The sequence below is a fragment of the Triticum aestivum genome, chromosome 2B, assembly GCF_018294505.1.
Source record: "Triticum aestivum cultivar Chinese Spring chromosome 2B, IWGSC CS RefSeq v2.1, whole genome shotgun sequence".
Lineage (NCBI taxonomy): Eukaryota > Viridiplantae > Streptophyta > Magnoliopsida > Poales > Poaceae > Triticum > Triticum aestivum.
The window spans coordinates 544,766,783-544,784,308 of record NC_057798.1 but is presented as its reverse complement, the minus strand read 5'-3'; the positions used below and the strand labels follow the sequence as shown (position 1 = coordinate 544,784,308).

The following is a 17,526-nucleotide window of genomic DNA, read 5'->3' as shown; positions in this document are numbered from 1 at the left end:
AGGTAAGTGATTTCATTGACCCTGTTACGGGTCGTTTTGATGAAGAGTTGGTTTCTCAAACATTCCGGCAAGTTGACGTGGCGCGGATCCTTGTGATTTCGTTGCCTGAATTTGATATGTCGAACTTCGCAGCATGGAACTTCGGCAAAAATGGGAGATTCCCAGTGAGATCAGCATACTTTGTGGAGTGGCACAACCAATATGGATACAAAATATCAGGAGAAAATACAGTCGGACCCTTAAGGAATTCACCAATGTGGGGGACGGTCTGGAGCTTAAGCTATCCTGCCAAACTTCAAATTTTCCTCTGAGGAACTTTGTTAGGATTGCTACCATGTCGGGTGACTTTGGCTAATAAACTATAAAAGTTAGTGGGCAATGTCCTACATACGGTATAGGAGCGGAGGATACCAAGCACCGGTTATTCACTTGTGCAAAGCTAAAGAGGTATGGAGGTTACTAGGTCTGGACTTTACTATTGATAGAGCATGTGTCGTGGATCATGCAGGAGAAACTGTGCTAGAATATTTATTGGTGCAACCAGCTGAAGAATGGGTGATCCTCAGTCTGAGAAATTCAATGGAAGCAATTGCTATTGGTTCCTGGTATTTATGGTGAGAGAGGAGAAAGTTAGTGCATAATGAAAAGGTCCAGGAACCTAAGTTCATAGCAATGGCAATCAGAGATTTGGTTGCTAACTATACTACGGTTTGGTTGCTAACTATACTACGGCGAGTGATGCAAAGGCAACGATCGAGCAACATGGCTGGAAAAGACCAAGGAGCAATTATGTGAAGCCAAACGTATATGAGGCTAGACTCGAATGGCAGATTCCTCACGGCAAGAACCGAGGAAGTCGATTGGTGCAGAGATGGGCTTATGGCCTAGGCATTGGCCTTACGGTTTGGTCTCAATTTGGCAACTACAATCGAGTGTAATCGCACAAAGGTGAACTCCAACGACATCGAGGTGATAGAGAAAATGAAGAACGGAGGTCGCTCTTTCGGTCTATCGGCAGCAAATTTTTATGATATATATCACATTACGTGTGATTTTCACATATTATTTTTGAACATGCTCCTAGAGAGACTAATTGTGCTGCCAATGATTTAGCCAAACTAGTTAGAAGTAGCCAAACTAGTTAGAGATTGTTGATACTCTTGTAAAAGATATATTATGGTCATCACCTTGCAATTGCAATAAAGAGTACTTTGATGTAAAAAGAAAAACTAACTAACAGAGTACGAGGGCCAACCTGAGATGCCAGCTCCACCACTGATTCAGGAAAAACAAATGCATTTGCATCACAAAGAATATACATCATTACATGCTGCTGTTCAACCAGTCTTAACACGCCGAGAAAAGCTACCCTACGATACACAAAATGCACACAACGCTTATACATGGCTCCAGCGTCCCCCTCCCAGCCGCCGCTACGAGATGCTGAGCTCGTCTATCGTTCTGGACAGCTCGATGTCAACGGCTAGTCCGTTAGCGGCCCCGTTCGCCTTTTGCTCCGCGGCGTGATTGCTGGCGCCTGAATTTGCTTCGCTGCCAGATTCGGTAGTAGGCTTAGCACCGGTTGCGGCTGCAGCGCATTCAGCAAACCGGTAGCAGGAGACGAGGTGGTCGTTGGTCATGCCGGAGACTTGCATGAAAGTGTACACGACTGTTGGGCCTACGCTGCGGAAACCCCTTCGGACCAAATCTTTGCTTATCGCGTCCGCTTTAGATGTCTTGACAGGAACCTGACGGGGATACCTGAATGTGCTCAATATAGGTCTATGGTTCACAAAGCTCCAGCAGTACTTATCAAATGACCCAAACTCCTCTATAACCTGCAATGATAAACACATGGTGAAGGTAAGACAACACGGTTCAAGAATATCTTGTGGCAAAGATCATGTGAGGCTTTTTTATCAGTAGAAGTGGGTGCAAGAAACTGCGTCCAAAATGTCAGTAAGAAAGGTAAATGTTTCATTTCCATATGGAGCTACCAAAACTTAAGGAGAGTAAAATACAGCTATATATATTTCACTTGTTCTAATCCCAAAGCAGCACTTAGTTTCAAGAATCAAGATTCATAATCATGACACCGCTTATTATGAGTGAAGAATCAAGCACCTTTAGTATTTGTCGTGCATTCTCAATAACACCGCGCAATTTCTGTTCAGATAACAAGGAGCTGCTAGGACTTCCAGGTGCAATAATCTTCCTCTCGCTTAATTTAGAGACCGATGCAGGGTCAAAATCCATGAAAACCTCCCTGTGAAGCACACCTGAAGATGTTACCAGGGTTGCCAAATGCCAACATCCAAGTACATCAAAAGTGTAAAGAGCTACCTGAATATAGATCTCTTGTTCAAAATTGTTGGCCATGTAAGTTCGGCCAGTGAACCCGAGAGCACCAGTAACTCAAACAACTTCCTGTAATTAACATAAGCATTTAATAAGACATTCTTTGGAGAAAAATAAAACAGTATGTTTTAAGTGTTGTATACATAAAGAAACTAGTATTTTTTTTTCAAGGTTCATGGTTGCATACTTGTCGTCATGAACTGGAACTCCCCATTCTTCATCATGAAATGCAACATAACATGGATCTGCACTTGTAAGTGAATATGATCAAATCAAGTGATGACCACACTAAAGATAAGAACTAACGAAGAATATTTTGGAAGATATAAAATGTACCATGGATTATATGAAACGAATGATGGCTAATAGGCAAAAGAGAGGATAATAGCTTTTAAGTGTGATGAATTCTCTAAATAAACACTAGATTAGTGGTATAATCAGCTTCATCTTATTGCAGCAATTGGTAATTAAAAAGTAGCGGGGAAAGGATATCCAGGAATGTGAAAAACTCTAAAAATAAAAATCATACACTTCGCTCAAAAGTATATGTTCATGCCCCCAAAATTTATAATAGTCCCAGACTGGGTTTCAATATGCAGCTTTGCATTATCACTGTAATGATTCACGTGAAAAAATAAAGTTGTGATTACATATTACCAGGTCCTTAGTAATGAAAATAGCATTACTGGAGCAAAACAGGGAATGAGAGAAAAGGACCCATTCCTGTCTACTTTAATATCAAGCCTATGAACATGCAAGTATGTGAAAATCATTCTCAAACTTACATTCCAACTTGGAAATCCACAAGATTCTAGTGAGTTCTTCAAATTAGTTTACATGCTTGTGACGGTACTCAATGATTATATCCATATTTGTGGTCAGTGAAATTTGTTGTACTACTCTATGTGCATCACTACTGGTAAACAACAGGGGTAGCCCACATGCAGCTCTGTAATAGAATGCTAGCCACAATACACAAAACTCATGGGCATCCAATTGCAAACTTCTTTGAATAGGTCATACAGATAGTCACACACTAAGTCCTTAACTCACTAAGAAGATACCTACCAAATTCTCATTTTCACCTACTCTCTTCAATAAGGTCTATATGTAGCATGACAAATGTTGCTAGTCCTACATGTTCTCAAAAGAACATTGCTAGTCCAACAAGACATTGTTTCAAATTTCTAAGTTATAGCTGTGCTTTCATCGTGCATGATCTTACAGAATATCTGTGTATATGTTGTTTCAGTAAGTAGAAATATAAAATACCCTTATTTAAATCACCACTGTGTGAAGGTTTTCTAGAGTTAGTTCCTGTTCCTGTATGACAAAAATCAGCAGGGCGTAATTCTACACTTTCCTAGTCACATCAAGTAATACCTACCTTCTGCATACAAAATCAAAAATTAAATTGCTTACACACAACCACATCAGATCCACACAACACATTAATGTAAACAAGAATACTGATACAGTGAGTAACTTCATAAGGCTAGCCATAGTGGGAGTAACTTAGGTAGTAACATAACGCACCCCAAGACATATATGCTTATGTGGCATGGAGTTAATGAGGAGAGAGGTGTTTGTAGTAACATAATATGTTACCATAACATAACACACCCCGATGCAAAATGAGTCTACAACATAATAAATGAATGCTTGCATGACACTACACTTATGTTACTATCCACTATGATGATAGTAACATAGACTAGTGACATGCATATGTTACTAGTCTAAGTTACTGGCCACTATAACTAGCCTAAGGTAGAATGACAGTCTTTAGCAATGTACCTCCTTGTGATGATAGCTTTCTAACTACTTACAACAACAACAACAAAGCCTTTAGTCCCAAACAAGTTGGGGTAGGCTAGAGGTGAAACCCATAAGATCTCGCAACCAACTCATGGCTCTGGCACATGGATAGCAAGCTTCCTAACTACTTAATCATAAATTTTCTTAGCAACTGCAACAGTTGGAATCTTAAAGATCAGAGACCCCTGAAATGCTTCATCCATAAATGAATCATAGAATCCTGGTCCCCGGTTTGCATCATTGGAATATAGCATTCTAAACTCAATAAAATGGACCTTTTCATCTGAACTTTAGATCGGATGCAGATTGCCTCCTCTCCCTACAACAAAGCTACTACTGCAGTACTAGAAACCATTGCACTAGACCAATTGCAGGTTTATATGTTCAAAGGAGCAGTGGCTCAAGAAAATGCAAAGCAATGGAAAAAAGACGCACCGGTATTAGCAGTAACCCAAGCACACCTCCTCTTCAGACCAGAAGCATCACTTGGAGAAGCAGATCCAGCCTCCCTTTCCAGCATGGCAGAGACCTTATGATCAGCCTGGGAGACGGTCTTCTTCTTCCTCGGCCCAAACACCGGCCTCCCAATCCGCCCAGTGGATGCCCGGCTGCAGAATGAGTCTGTCGAAGCGTCTGATGAGCATGAGGCGTCAAGAGAGAACCCTGAGCGCAGTAGCAGCTCCTGCCGGCGCATCCCTGCCGGCACGCTGAGCGAAGGGAGCAATGTAGGCACAGCAGCAGGCTTCTTCTCCTCCACTGTCGCTGTTGCTGATGCGACATCCCTCCCAGGCCTCGGTGACGCCTTCCGACCCCGTGTAGCAGACACAGATCGTGTCCTGCTCCCCGCAGACCGCGGCTCAGAGTCTCCACCACCTGAAGCCGGCGACAGCCGCCCCCTCGAACTAGACCCGGACATTGCGACCAAATCACCAACTTGTCCCAACCTCCCCAAAACCCCTCCTCCTCCTCGCCCCCTTCACAGGCTTGGCAGGAAACCAAATCGACGAGGCACAGCTGGTCCGGAAACACCAAATTGCGCGAAAGCGAGCACCAGACCTCGGGTAACTCGCCGCATTCCGAACGATCCCCAGCCCTCTCTCGGCAAATCCACGAGCAAAACCCTAGCAATCGACGCCCGACCTCCCCGGCATTGCGGAGAGCGAGCTCAGAGGCCTCGATCTAAACCCCAGAAACGTCCAGACCTCCCCGCCGCGAGCTCTCGGAGGCAAAAACGAAAGCTCAGCCGCGAAACCTCGCAGGCATCGGCGGCGGGGCGAGGGAACAGCTCCCGCGAGGCCCGATTTGGGTTCCCCCCGAGCAGCACGCCCCTCCTCCGAACCCCGGCAACGGCGACGCGGCGCGCGAGCAGCCAAGAGGGGACCCTAGGAGCGCTGGGGGTGGCGGTGGCGGGGGCGGAGCGGGGGCGGGGGCAGAGGCGGAGGCGGAGGCGGAGATGGAGTGAGGTGTCCCGAGCAGGCAGCAGTAGCAGCAGCAGCTCGAAATTTACTGCCGCTGGTATTGGTGGGTGGTACTGGTAGGTGCCTTTGCCTGGTGTTTAGCAGTAGATTTTGGATTAGCGAGGTGTTTTGGTCCCGGTACAGCTGCTTTGCGTGTGCGCCGTTTTTGGCCTTGGAGTTGGTGGTGGCAGCTCGAAGTTCACTGTGATCTGTCCCCTTGCTTCGAGAGATGCCTCTCAATGCTCTCTCGTCCAACGTGACAGATGATTCCATGTTTTCGTGTGGAGGTTGCTTCGCGGTCGTCCTTCTTTGCCTTCAATCTTTCTTTCTTTCTTTCTTTTTGCCTTCGATCATTGTTAGGGCCTATTTGTTCCAAAGGATGCTCATAAGAATTTAGAAATATAAATTTTAGGAAATTTTTCTATGTTGGTCATTTGCTTGGTATGATGGAAGCATCCACTCAAGCCTCTTCGAAAAGAATACTTTGTGTTTTTCAATATGTAAGCAAACGAACCAAAATTATGTAGGATTTGAATGGGCATGACATTAACCTTAGTTCACAACTGGGACATTTTCTTCCGATTGAAGGAAGTATTACTTTTGTATTCATATATTCTTTTGGAATTCTGCAAATCAAAGAGATCGTGCTGCTAGATTGAGGCTTCACCGGATATGTTGTTTGGACTTGAGGTTCAGCTTGTGCTGCTTCTACCTTTCATTAAAAAAAACCTACACTACTTGGTGCAATCTCAGACAAATAATACCCAGATCAGCAGAATCTGGATTGCGGCATGTTTTCCTCTTCTGTAAATTTGTGAGGGTGTGACTATGCGCATTATTAGATAAAATTGTTTTTTTGCGCGGGAGGGATAAATTTGTTGGATGCTAGGTATCCCTAACCAGAATATTCTCTTAAAACTTAGTCAAAATTGTATTTATAAGTTTTATAGAATTGAGGAAAAGAAAACACGCACATGGGTATTGGATAGAAACCCACCCTTACATTTTTTTTCATAAACAAGTATGAACATTTGTGAGAAGCCATGGGACATTTATTATTGATGATCTTTTGTTGCTTGGCTAGTTCGTGCTTTTCTTTAGTTTGGCAAAATGAAGCTAAAAATGTGCTTGAGTATTGCATGATACACTTAGCATTTACAGCCAACAAAGAATATGAAAATTGTATGTCATGCTTGTCCAAATGCGCATGGCGTGAACGAAAGGTGTGGGTATACCATTTTTTTCGAGGCCAAAAGATTTCCCTCATCCAATAATTAAGAAGAATGGTGGCAGAGGTTTACAAAAAGAAAAGGACGAAATATACAAGTTGAACTAATCCCCTGGCAATGATGTTTCTCAAGTGACTGGAACCCGCGGTTGCCTAAAACTTGGCCTCGCTCTTGATGTTGGTCAAAAAGGTAGGTGATGACGATGGACTTGTTTTAGAAGACTCGTGCATTTTGCTTGTTCCATAAGGCCTAATTAGTAACACTGTGAGGGAAGTCATCGCTTTTTGATTTGTAATATTTTTGCTTCACATGTTGATCCATCATTTTTATGACTGCTATCTCACCCACCGAGATAAGTCTATCATTCATTAATCATTCTCCAAAACCCTTAATAAGAAATGGGTAAAGAACAGATGTGTGCCCGCCAATTCTTGCGCCCGCTTGCAATATGGGCCTAAAATTCGGTCAAACCTGCTTTTCCGAACAGTCCGCGATCCACACCCTATTTGGAGTCATAAAACATGCAAAATGGGCATAAAAAACTATGCACTTTGGGTGTGCGCTAGGCTTAAACTTCACCGAACATGACACACAGACATAAACACATTGTCTGTTTGGATTTGAGATTCAGTTTTTGTTGCCTATAGGCACAAGCTCAACTAATGCAAATGTCTGGTTCTATAACTAGATTTGCATCCTATCACTCCCCCCGTTTTCCCTGCTATGAATAAGAAATAGAAGATGTGTTTCCTAGACCTACTCGTGACTTATAAGCAAATGTTTTCACTTTATTTATGTCAAACTTGTCATCACCTACAATACATAAGGAAAATCTCTCTCATTAAAGGGAGATATTGTTAGTTAGCTCCTCTCCTCCCCGGCCCCGCGCGGCGACCAGGGGGAACCCTAGCGCCGCCAAGCCCTCGGCCCTCTCTCCCACCTCTCCTGCCCGCCGCCGCCGGGGCGCGCCGCCGGGCAAAGCCCGGTTGGCATCGGCGGCTGCGGGATCTCTCCTCCCCGCAGTGGCCGGACCTGGCGCGGGTGGTGTTCGGCGGCAGTTGGCGGCGCATTGGCGACGGGGCGTGCCTGCGAGGGCTCAGGGGGCGACGGCAGGAGATGCTTCCCCCGGTGGTCGCGTGGAGGGCCGTTCGGGGCGCACCTATGGTGGTCTTGGTCGATCTGCTTCAGATCTGACCGCCGGCACCTCGGGCGACTCGGGGATCTCGGGGCGGCAGCCTCGATCAGTGGCGCGCGGTGCAGCATGCCTGGCGGGCGGCACCCGCGGGCGCGGATGGGGGGCCCTACACGGTTGCGTGGGCGGCGTGGACGCGGCGGCACTACGGCGGCTCCTCGATGGCCGCCCGGAGTTTCATGGGAGGTGTCGTCTCCGACTCGATCTACTTCGGTTCGTGCTGGATACGGTAGCGAGTACGGTCGATGCCAATACTGCCTAGACGGATCTGGCGGGTGGGCATGGATCCGGGGGAAACTCCAGGCCGACGTGGCGGCCGCACCAAAGTCGACGCCCTCGGCGCCGATTACCTTCTTGTAGGCTTCGGTGTGGATCATACGCCCCCCACCTCTGCCATGAGCGCAGACGAAAGCCTCTGTTCCTCTGTTTGGGCAACGATGGCACTTTGGTGTCGTGTTCCTTCCTGAAGGCGTCGGCCGAGGACTGCTCAGGGTGGTGGAGTTGCTAGTAGTTCGGAGTCAACGCGAGACGGCATGTAGGTGGAGCGGTGTGGCATCAACAGTATCATCGACGGTGGGTCTCGGCGGCATGGCGCAGTCGAGTCCCCGTGTCTGATGCGCGGAGGTGGACTCGCGCAGGAGGAGGAAGCTGTCTGGCGTCATGGTGGCGTCGACGGTAGCTAGACCGTGCAAGGTAGATGCAACAGTACAGCTCTGAAGATGGATTGGTGCCAGGTGGCTGCGGCGGCCTCATACCCGGCAGGCGTCCTGGTTGAGGAGTGCGCCGGACTGGTAGGTGCTCCATACCCGGCAGGCGTCCTGGTTGGGACCCCAGGTCTTAGGTGTTTAGGTTTGGCTGTGATGTCTGTTTGGTATTAGGCCTAGACTATTAGCGCCCCTTCATCGATTGGATAGGTGTAGCGACAGTTGTTGCTTAGACGGTGGCTTTAGTCTTGCTGTTGTATGACTTTATAAGGTCTTGTGAGAATAATTAATAAAGTGGCCGTATGCATCGCCCAGATGCAGAGGCCGGGGGTCATTCTCCTTTCTAAAAAAAACTACAATACATAAACTAAAATTATTTCGCGTTTTACCCATCCCTCTAGCCTAACTAGTCAAGAATTTTGGTTATGATAATTATTATGTGCATTATTCGGTAAAATCATTGATTGCTAGATATTCCTAATTGTGATGTTCTTTCTTCCCAAATCGTGTTTGGTTTTGCTATTGGACAATTATCTGGGTTTTTTCAGTTCAATCAAATTTTTATCTTTTTTTAATGTGTGTTTGCTTTGTCTTTCTTGTTCTTCTCCAACTCAACAAAAATCATGTGTAGCCCTTCAGTTGTAGACACATCTTAGTTTTTCTTGAAACAAAATCACTTTATTAAATTCAAATAACAGTTACATCATCCATAAGGAAAGGTATAGTTTGGCTCATAGGTTCCTTGAACTAAGCACTGGTAGCATTAAATCTGGCCAACATACCAAGATCATGAGTAAAACTTATTTGCTTCCTTATTATAATGTACGAAACTACTTTGAGGGAAATCACAAGGAATGTCATAACAATCATCAAAAACTGACGTGCCTTGCTCCTGCTAATCGAGGGCCATTCTTCATGGTGATGATGACCTAGAGATTATCAAAATTAATGACAAAGCGATTGCATCCAGCCGATACGGGCTAAATCTCAGTGCAATAGCTTCAGTAGCCAGGACATCAGCACAACAATCAATTCTCCGACCCCCCCCCCCCCCCAACCCCCACCCAGATAAACTTTCTGCTAGCATCTCTCAAATTTGCACCAGCCGAGCCGCTAAGCAGGTCTTAATCGAAAGAGGCATCAACATTAAGTTTAACAAACTCCACCGGGGCCAAGTCCAACCTCCTCTTCATGGTGACATTAGGGGAAGAAGCAACCACATAGTTAGCCGCCAAAGCATGAAGCTCCAAAGCAACTTGATTAATATCTTGTGTCCTCTCACCATGAACGAGCTTACACCTTTCCCGGCACAAATACCAAGTGGTAATGGCGATCATCTCACGAACATTTTTAAGACCCAAAATAGATAAACCCCTATCAGGCAAATGGAGTAAAAACTCAAGAACAACTTCACCAACACGGTCCATCTCACAAGGTTTTTTACATCGTCCAAACCCAACCCTCTCCAAACATCCTTCACCATCTGATGTTGAAATAATATATGTTTTCTATCTTCTGGTCCATTTGTACATGAGGTACGGTGAGATGAAACTTTCAAGTGCCTATTGGCAAGCAAAATTCAATAGGGAAGAGTTAGTTCACTGCTTAACTTGTTGGCTTTCATATTTCTTTTATCTCCAGGCTTGACAAAAATTTAGCTAATGTTTTTTTTTAAATAGCATGGGCCACTTATACCCAAAAAGAACCTAAACTTGTTATGACTAGCTAGTCAAAAATACGATAGGGTGTGGCAAAAAGCCTGGCGAAGCCATGTTTGGCAGGCAACCAAGCGAGTTGGAGTCACATTCTCAAGCTTCCATCAAAACTAAAATCCTTACAACAAAAAAAAAACATGAAATGTAGACACAAATCAATCATACATTGACTAACCACGTTACTTATTCGCTATCAGGAGATTGGGAACCAGCGCGTTCTGACCACCGGCCTGAACAACACGCGATCAGTATTTTTAGAGAGTGTACAATGATTAGGCCATGCGATCCGCCCCAATGACGCGACTTCATAAAACAGAAAAGGAGGGCGTTTGTAGAACAGACGATGACACCGTCGTACTTGTCCTCGTCACTGCCAACAGCAACAGCGGTAGCACCACCGGAAGCTTGGTCCCGAGCGACTCGATTGAAAATGTGGCGTGCATTTCGTTCTTGCATTTGCTGGATGTACATTACATGTCATGTCATGTGCTGCTAACTAACGGTAGCTACTGTCACCATCCACCTAGCTCACAGGCAGTAGCATGTACCGCCGAAGAAGAAGACGCAACGCTGAATTGCTGATCGTTCGGCGAGTACTTTCTTGATAGAACAAGACAGGTCGGTTAATACTACCACTTGCACCTTTTTCTCTTCCGAAGGAGCAGTGCACACCTAACAGCATCTTCAAAGGCTTCTTCCACGTGTATGTCGGGCGGACAGTCCCAACATGCCCACACACCAAAACGATCGCCCAGCTCTCCCATACCCAATACAAATGTCCGGACAATCTGTACTCGTCCAACCAATCCATATGTGCGGAGAAACAGGCTGCGCGGACGAGTCTTATCTCAGCCATGACACATGGACTCAACAGAAAAAGAATTCCACCCCATGGTGTGCCCTTTCCTATCCTTGTTGGACCTCTTCAATTCCCGCTGCAGCCCTCTTATTTAAAACCAGATATCACCCACCTAGCAAAGGAGGAGGTGCTCGTCGTCTGAGCCAGGCGGCCATGACCAACACCATCGAGCAAGACGAATCAGATGCCTCCGAGGAAGTCTCTTCAAAGGAAGCATCAATATAATAATGGAATAAATATCTAGGGGGGACTTGAAATTACTATATACTCCCTCCGTTCCAAAATAGATGACCCAACTTTATACTAACTTTATACTAATGCTAGTACAAAATTGAATCATCTATTTTGGAATGGAGGGAGTATCTATGATGCCTTCATAGTATGATGGTTGAATTTTGAAGGGACGAGAATGCAATTGGAGGACACAAAGTTTGAGGAAAGACGAAGGGTGTCCGTGAACAAAACCAGACGTGTCACGCACAAATGTGGGATGATGTTAGATCAGTTTTACTATTTTTCAAACATCTTGGAGATGCCCATGCTTATCAGACGGTCCAGACGTGTGAAGCTAACCCACTGAGACAGGAAGCTTCAAAATCGTATCAGATGCACACGCTACAGCCAATGCAGCCCCAACATTGTGTATCTTCACTGGAACAAAGGAGAAAAAGTATGTACAATTGCACGCCAGCGAAGCTGGAAAAATGATGAACTGCCGAATGCTGCTTTCTGCAACATGCGGCAGAAGGTTGCAAGAATACATTTTTTTTTTGAAGCACCACATGCCATTCATATAGCAAACAGGAGTACAACACATGTAGTAGCACCCAGACGAAGGACCCAGAACACACAGGTGTCCAGAACATAAGCAGAAAACACCCCAGAAAAAGAAACAAGATTACAATCAGGCCCTTGGGGGTCCCTGCACAACTCGTCGTCGACGCCCTGCATCGCCCGTCGCCGCCGCCGAAGCACCGTCGAGGGAGAGGAAGACGAACGCCCAACACGCCGTGATCCGACGAAGCACCATCGCATGAAAAGCTTTGTGAGCCGAATGAGCGACCCACCGCGAACGGCGGGTTCGAGAGCATTGTGGCACGTCGGCCGGGACCAACCCCATGCTCGCCGGATCGCAAATCCGCCAACTTCGAACAACAGGGTCGAAGGAGAAGGCCGGATCCGCCTCCCGCTAACCACAATCCCTGCTCCGAAACACCCGCGTACCTGAGATGGCCACCGCTGTCGCCATCGAAGAAGACGACCCGCGGAGGCCATCGAACTCCTGTACAGCCATCCTCGGCTTCCCGTCGGCGCTGGAGGAGACGCCGCCGTGACGCGGCTAGCCAAGGAAACAAAAGCCTCGGCAGGGTCGTCGCCGCCGGCACGCCAACCCTGCATGGCACACCATCCTCCCAGATCCATGGCCGACGAAGGACAGCTCCGCGTCTGAAGGGATCTGGAGGAGAACTTATTCAAACTCCGCCGTCGAGCACACCAACGAAGGCGAGCGACGGACGGCCGAAAAACAAAACAGCAAGGCCCTAAACCTACTGCTATACAGCTCCGCGCCGCTGGATCCGACGGTTTCTCACCCGCCGACGAGCACAAGGCCCTCGACGGGGAGAAATCGCCAGATCCAGTGCCGGAAAACCAGGACTCCTCTGGCCGCCTTTTACTGTAGAGAAGGGTCGAGAGAGGAGCCAGGTGTGGCTATGACTATGCTGTGGTTGCAAGAATACATTTTACAAGGGGAAGAACCTTCTCTTCTTAAAGTACCACAGGAGGCAGGCGAATATGACCGCGCCACAAACACATGTTATGATGAGCGTCCACTCGAAAGCGTGAGGCACCTTAAGCACGGCGACCCCCTCAAAGTTCATGCCAAATACCCCAGAGACAACCCCAAAGATGGCTACCACAAACGTAGCGGTGGTCAGCAGCAGCTCGAACTGGATCAGTTGGTTCCGGACATTATCCTGCGATAACAGCATTCGTGATGATCATCATCAAAGCATTTTTTCAGTCAAGATCATAAAAAATGGCAATCAAACACATGAAAGAACACCCTATTCTCTAGTTTTATTACTGAACCTAACTACAGTTTGTTGTTCCTGGTATCCAAGATAGTCTTAAACGTCTTTAAAAAAAAAGAGATAGTCTTAAACCATGAACGCATCTACCACAGAGAAAAATATGACAGGCATTATGTATGTAATGTGTCAACCATCAGCCATCACCAGCCATTGTAACATGACAACCACATATCAACTTGCTCCGAAAGAAAGTTTTTCATTGGTTCCACATTTGTTATAACTGTCAACTAAGATAGCCCTTTCCCTTTATTCTATCCTTTTATCCCCTTCATGAAACAAAGTTGTTTTGTCCAAAGGTTACTCCCAGCATCAAATGACTGGTCAACTGAAACTAGTACTCCCTCTGTAAACAAATATAAGAGTGTTTAGATCACCAAAATAGTGATCTAAACGCTCTTATATTTCTTTACGGAGGGAGTATCTCGTCAATCTTCTTAAAAAACTAGTATCTCATCAAGTCATCAGTGCACTTAAGAAACTAGAATCTCATCAGTGTTCTTAAGAAACTAGCATCTCATCAATGTTCTTACGAAACTGGTATCTCATCACACCAGGTTATCAGTGAGTAGTGACTACTCCCTCTGTACCGAAATACATGTCGCTGGATTAGCTGAACTTGAGCTGCTCCAGCGACATGTATTTCGGAACAGAGGGAGTATATCAGATCAGCTACTGCTTGTCCTAATTCCGGAACAAAAGAGTGGTCAAAGAAAAAAATGTCTAAACATATAAGTCTAATATATGATAAATAAATAAATAAAGCCACAGCAAGTATTTTCTAGTACCAGGCTATAATTAGTGTATTAACTTGTGTTACTTGTCAACCATTTATGGTTTACATTTAGTACTCCCTCCGTCCCAAAATTCTTGTCTTAGATTTGTCTAGATACGGATGTACCTAATACTAAAACGTGACTTGATACATCCGTATTTAGACAAATCTAGGACAAGAATTTTAGGACGGAGGGAGTACTTACTATCTTGCCTGTATCATCCTGATGTTCCCACAAACAGTAAAATACAAGTTATTCAACCTTGCTTACTAATGTTTATTTCTAAGTTAACTTATCATTTCATTTGAGTGGGGGACAACAACTATTATGTCTGTCAAACTGAATCTCTTTGTGTGTTTTAATTACAAGATAAACAGTATTAACTATCCAGAAATGTGTCACTGAGAAACTGCATATCAATCTCGTAATAACACATGGTAACCAGCATATCATTTTCCCGCTTTCGTGTAGAACCAGGCAAAGTGAAACTTGCTGATTTGAATGAGAAACAACTTTTTTGAATGTGATTCTTTATCTGAACGTTGAGCAACAGGCATGACAAAAGATAAAGTATGAAATCAGGGGAATATACCAGCTGGATATTGATGAAATCCTCTGTGTCATCAATATACTCCTTCAGCTGGAAAAAAGGAATGTAAATAGCAAACTTGTCAGCCAATGTATTTCTTAAAAGAGAAATCAAACTGAACAAGAGACTAACTAAAAGACAGTTCATGCTTTGTACCGAAGTTAATTTGCTGAGAGTGTAGTCAATAACCACAAAGTAAGCCTCCAGCAACATTTCCAGCTCTTCTATGTTATATTGACTGCTCTCTGAGCTCTTGAAGCTGCTGTGCCTGCTTCTAGCAAAACTAAATTGCTTCTCAAGCCGCCGGGGCGCAGGGGGCGACGAAACTGGTGAAACTGGAGCAGAGACGGATGCACCAAAGACATTATTTCCAGCAATTCCTTGAAGGCCCTCCTCGTCCAATGATGATGCTTCCATCCTCATCTTCTTTTCCGTGAGGTACATTTCAGCCATATCACCATCGTCGTCCATCAATTGCTCTATCTCATCTCTGACCTTAATGGCGAAAATTGGACATTTCTTAAGACTGGAAATGGATACTGTTGACAACCTAACTAATAAGAGCAGTAAAAACATAATGGAAGTCCATTTACCTTTTGGACCCTCCTAGTCAATGCAACCAGCTTGCTCTTTAGGCGTCGAGCACGCTCCAAGTCAAGGGTGCTGATTTTGGCCGTTAACTCATCTAGCAGTGGATAAGCTTCAGCCTCCAGCTCGACAGCCTGATAAAATTTGCAAGCATTTTTAGTTCTCCAATCAGATGCCAAATCATTATCCTTGAAACAGCTCAGAAAGTGGGAAACTTAAATTGATCATCACATGATTTGTCAGCTGATACCCAAATTTGTAATGTGTGGCTTCATTTTCATCGATAATTGGTGGTTATGGACTTATGGTCAATTCAATTTTCTGGAAACCAAACAGAGTAAAAGAAATTCAGACCAACAATGGTTGACACAGAACGATGCTACATTCGTAATAGAGTTGTCAACTTGTCATTAAGATAAGAGGCTGGGATATGTGGCAAACTGAACTTCCTATGTGGTGGATAATCTACTCCATAGCTTATTTCACCATCAGATACCTTCCTGTCAGTAATAGAATACGATCAATAGGAAATCTATTCTTTTCAGAGTACAGTGTGGAACTGTGGATGTTAAGTACATCATACTAGGATATGACTGTTCAACCAATCACACGGTGTAAGCAATGACACACTCTATATGGAATACTAGCCCAATGTAAGAATTCAAATTAACAATTGAGAACCATCATTAATTCAATCATCACATGCTCCCGAAGGACCGGAACTATCAAGCTCATCATGCACCAAAACTGTACGCTGGCTAATAGATTACTACTCCATTAGTTGAGACAGGAGCACAAGTATATTCTACACCATCTAGTAAATTACGGAGTAGAACCCAAAGGTCTGTAGAGCGCTGTGTGGAACCTGAGCGTCTAGGAAGGAGCAGGCGGCTTCGAGCGCGACCTCCAGAGCGATGAACTCGAAGGGCAGGTCGTCAGCGCGGTCCACGAGACGGCGCTGCAGCTCGTCGACATACCTCCGCACGGCCTCCTCCGCAGCGGCTCCGCCGTCGGCGTCGGGGTCGCGCAGGACAAGCGCCTCGTCAGCGGTGATGATGCACCGTATCCGCTCGAGGTTGCAGACGACGGCGCGCTCGCGGCCGAGGATGGCGGAGGGGTAGACGAAGAGCGGGTCGAGGAGGCGGAGGTCGCGCGCGGGCAGGTCGAGCCGCCGCATGAGCGCCGGCTTGGCGACCTCCACCGCCTCGGCCGCGCCCGTCGCCGCGTCCACCCGCACCCACGACCGCCGCCCGCCGCCGCGCTTCTTCAGGCCGTGGACGTCGATCGTCACGCCGCCCCCTCCTCCGCCGCCGCCTGGCGCCGCGGGCTTGCCGCGGCGGTGGGGCCCGTTCGAGGCGGCGCGGGGAGGGAGGAGGAGCCGCTCCTTGGGGTCCTGGTCCATGGTAGCCGGGATCTGTGGTGGGGGCGGCGTGCCAGTGACGGGCTAGGTAGGTAGGCCGCGGAGGAGGTGGAGTGCTTGTGTGGAGAGGAAGGGGTCTCCACGGGATCAAGACGAGGGAAGAACATCACATATGATTCTCGATGGTGGGCTCGGGTGGGCATGCACGTGACGTGGTACCTTCCCTGTCGTTGGATTCACCAGATGTTTCTTTTTACCACGGTCTTCGGTTCTAGGGTTATTCTCTAGTTATTTTTTTGGTTATTCTCTAGTTCATCGCCATGGTTCCATGTGCACCAACATGAATAATTAATTCCCTAAAAAAGACATGAATAATAAATTCAAAAAAGAATAAAAGAACTAGAAATTCTAAAATTTTGGGGTATCAAATTTGGTCAGCCATTCTATTCATGCGTGAAGTTTCGTGAAGTATTGACACATGTTATTCTTAGTGAAGAAAATAAAATTGGGGCCATACTATTCATCAAATAGTATTTTTTTTAATATAGCTTTAGTTTTGTTGTTTTTGCCCAGATTTTTATGGATGTTATTTTTTCGTGAAACTTTGTATGCTAGTATACCGGTCGACTATGTATTTTAGAAAAAAACTAATATTTTTTGCCTTTTTCTAATATTTTATTTTGAAATTTACTATTTGTAAGGGTTGCATATGAAACCATGTTCATGAAATCCGCGGTGGTTCATCGTCATGCTTCATTATATTGTGTACCATGACAAATGAAAAGAAAAAT

General features: G+C 45.6%; 2 protein-coding genes across 2 annotated transcripts; both read right to left on the bottom strand.

The window, feature by feature from the left end:
* Positions 1–1,279: 1,279 nt before the first annotated feature.
* On the bottom strand, positions 1,280–5,689 carry LOC123045938 (probable GMP synthase [glutamine-hydrolyzing]). The gene is made up of 5 exons (XM_044469184.1): positions 4,612–5,689; positions 2,546–2,603; positions 2,344–2,427; positions 2,125–2,266; positions 1,280–1,838 (listed from the first exon to the last, which is right to left on the bottom strand). Exons 1-5 carry the CDS (start codon positions 5,090–5,092, stop codon positions 1,434–1,436), a joined length of 1,170 nt encoding a protein of 389 aa, XP_044325119.1. The 5' UTR covers positions 5,093–5,689; the 3' UTR covers positions 1,280–1,433.
* A 6,318-nt stretch (positions 5,690–12,007) lies between these two features.
* LOC123045937 (magnesium transporter MRS2-C) lies at positions 12,008–16,876 on the bottom strand. Its single transcript, XM_044469183.1, has 5 exons — positions 16,241–16,876; positions 15,381–15,509; positions 14,944–15,282; positions 14,791–14,838; positions 12,008–13,308 (listed from the first exon to the last, which is right to left on the bottom strand). The coding sequence occupies exons 1-5, from the start codon at positions 16,775–16,777 to the stop codon at positions 13,075–13,077; spliced, it is 1,287 nt and encodes a 428-aa protein (XP_044325118.1). The 5' UTR covers positions 16,778–16,876; the 3' UTR covers positions 12,008–13,074.
* Positions 16,877–17,526: the final 650 nt, after the last annotated feature.

Coding starts and splice junctions, on each gene's coding strand:
- LOC123045938 (XM_044469184.1), bottom strand. CDS start 5,092: ATGTCCGGGTCTAGTTCGAGGGGGCGGCTGTCGCCGGCTTCAGGTGGT. Junction 2,604..4,611: donor TTGGGTTACTGCTAATACCG/GTGCGTCTTTTT, acceptor TTACAAGTGCAG/ATCCATGTTATGTTGCATTT. Junction 2,428..2,545: donor GTTCCAGTTCATGACGACAA/GTATGCAACCAT, acceptor TGTTAATTACAG/GAAGTTGTTTGAGTTACTGG.
- LOC123045937 (XM_044469183.1), bottom strand. CDS start 16,777: ATGGACCAGGACCCCAAGGAGCGGCTCCTCCTCCCTCCCCGCGCCGCC. Junction 15,510..16,240: donor GCTCCTTCCTAGACGCTCAG/GTTCCACACAGC, acceptor AAATTTTATCAG/GCTGTCGAGCTGGAGGCTGA. Junction 15,283..15,380: donor TGACTAGGAGGGTCCAAAAG/GTAAATGGACTT, acceptor TTCGCCATTAAG/GTCAGAGATGAGATAGAGCA.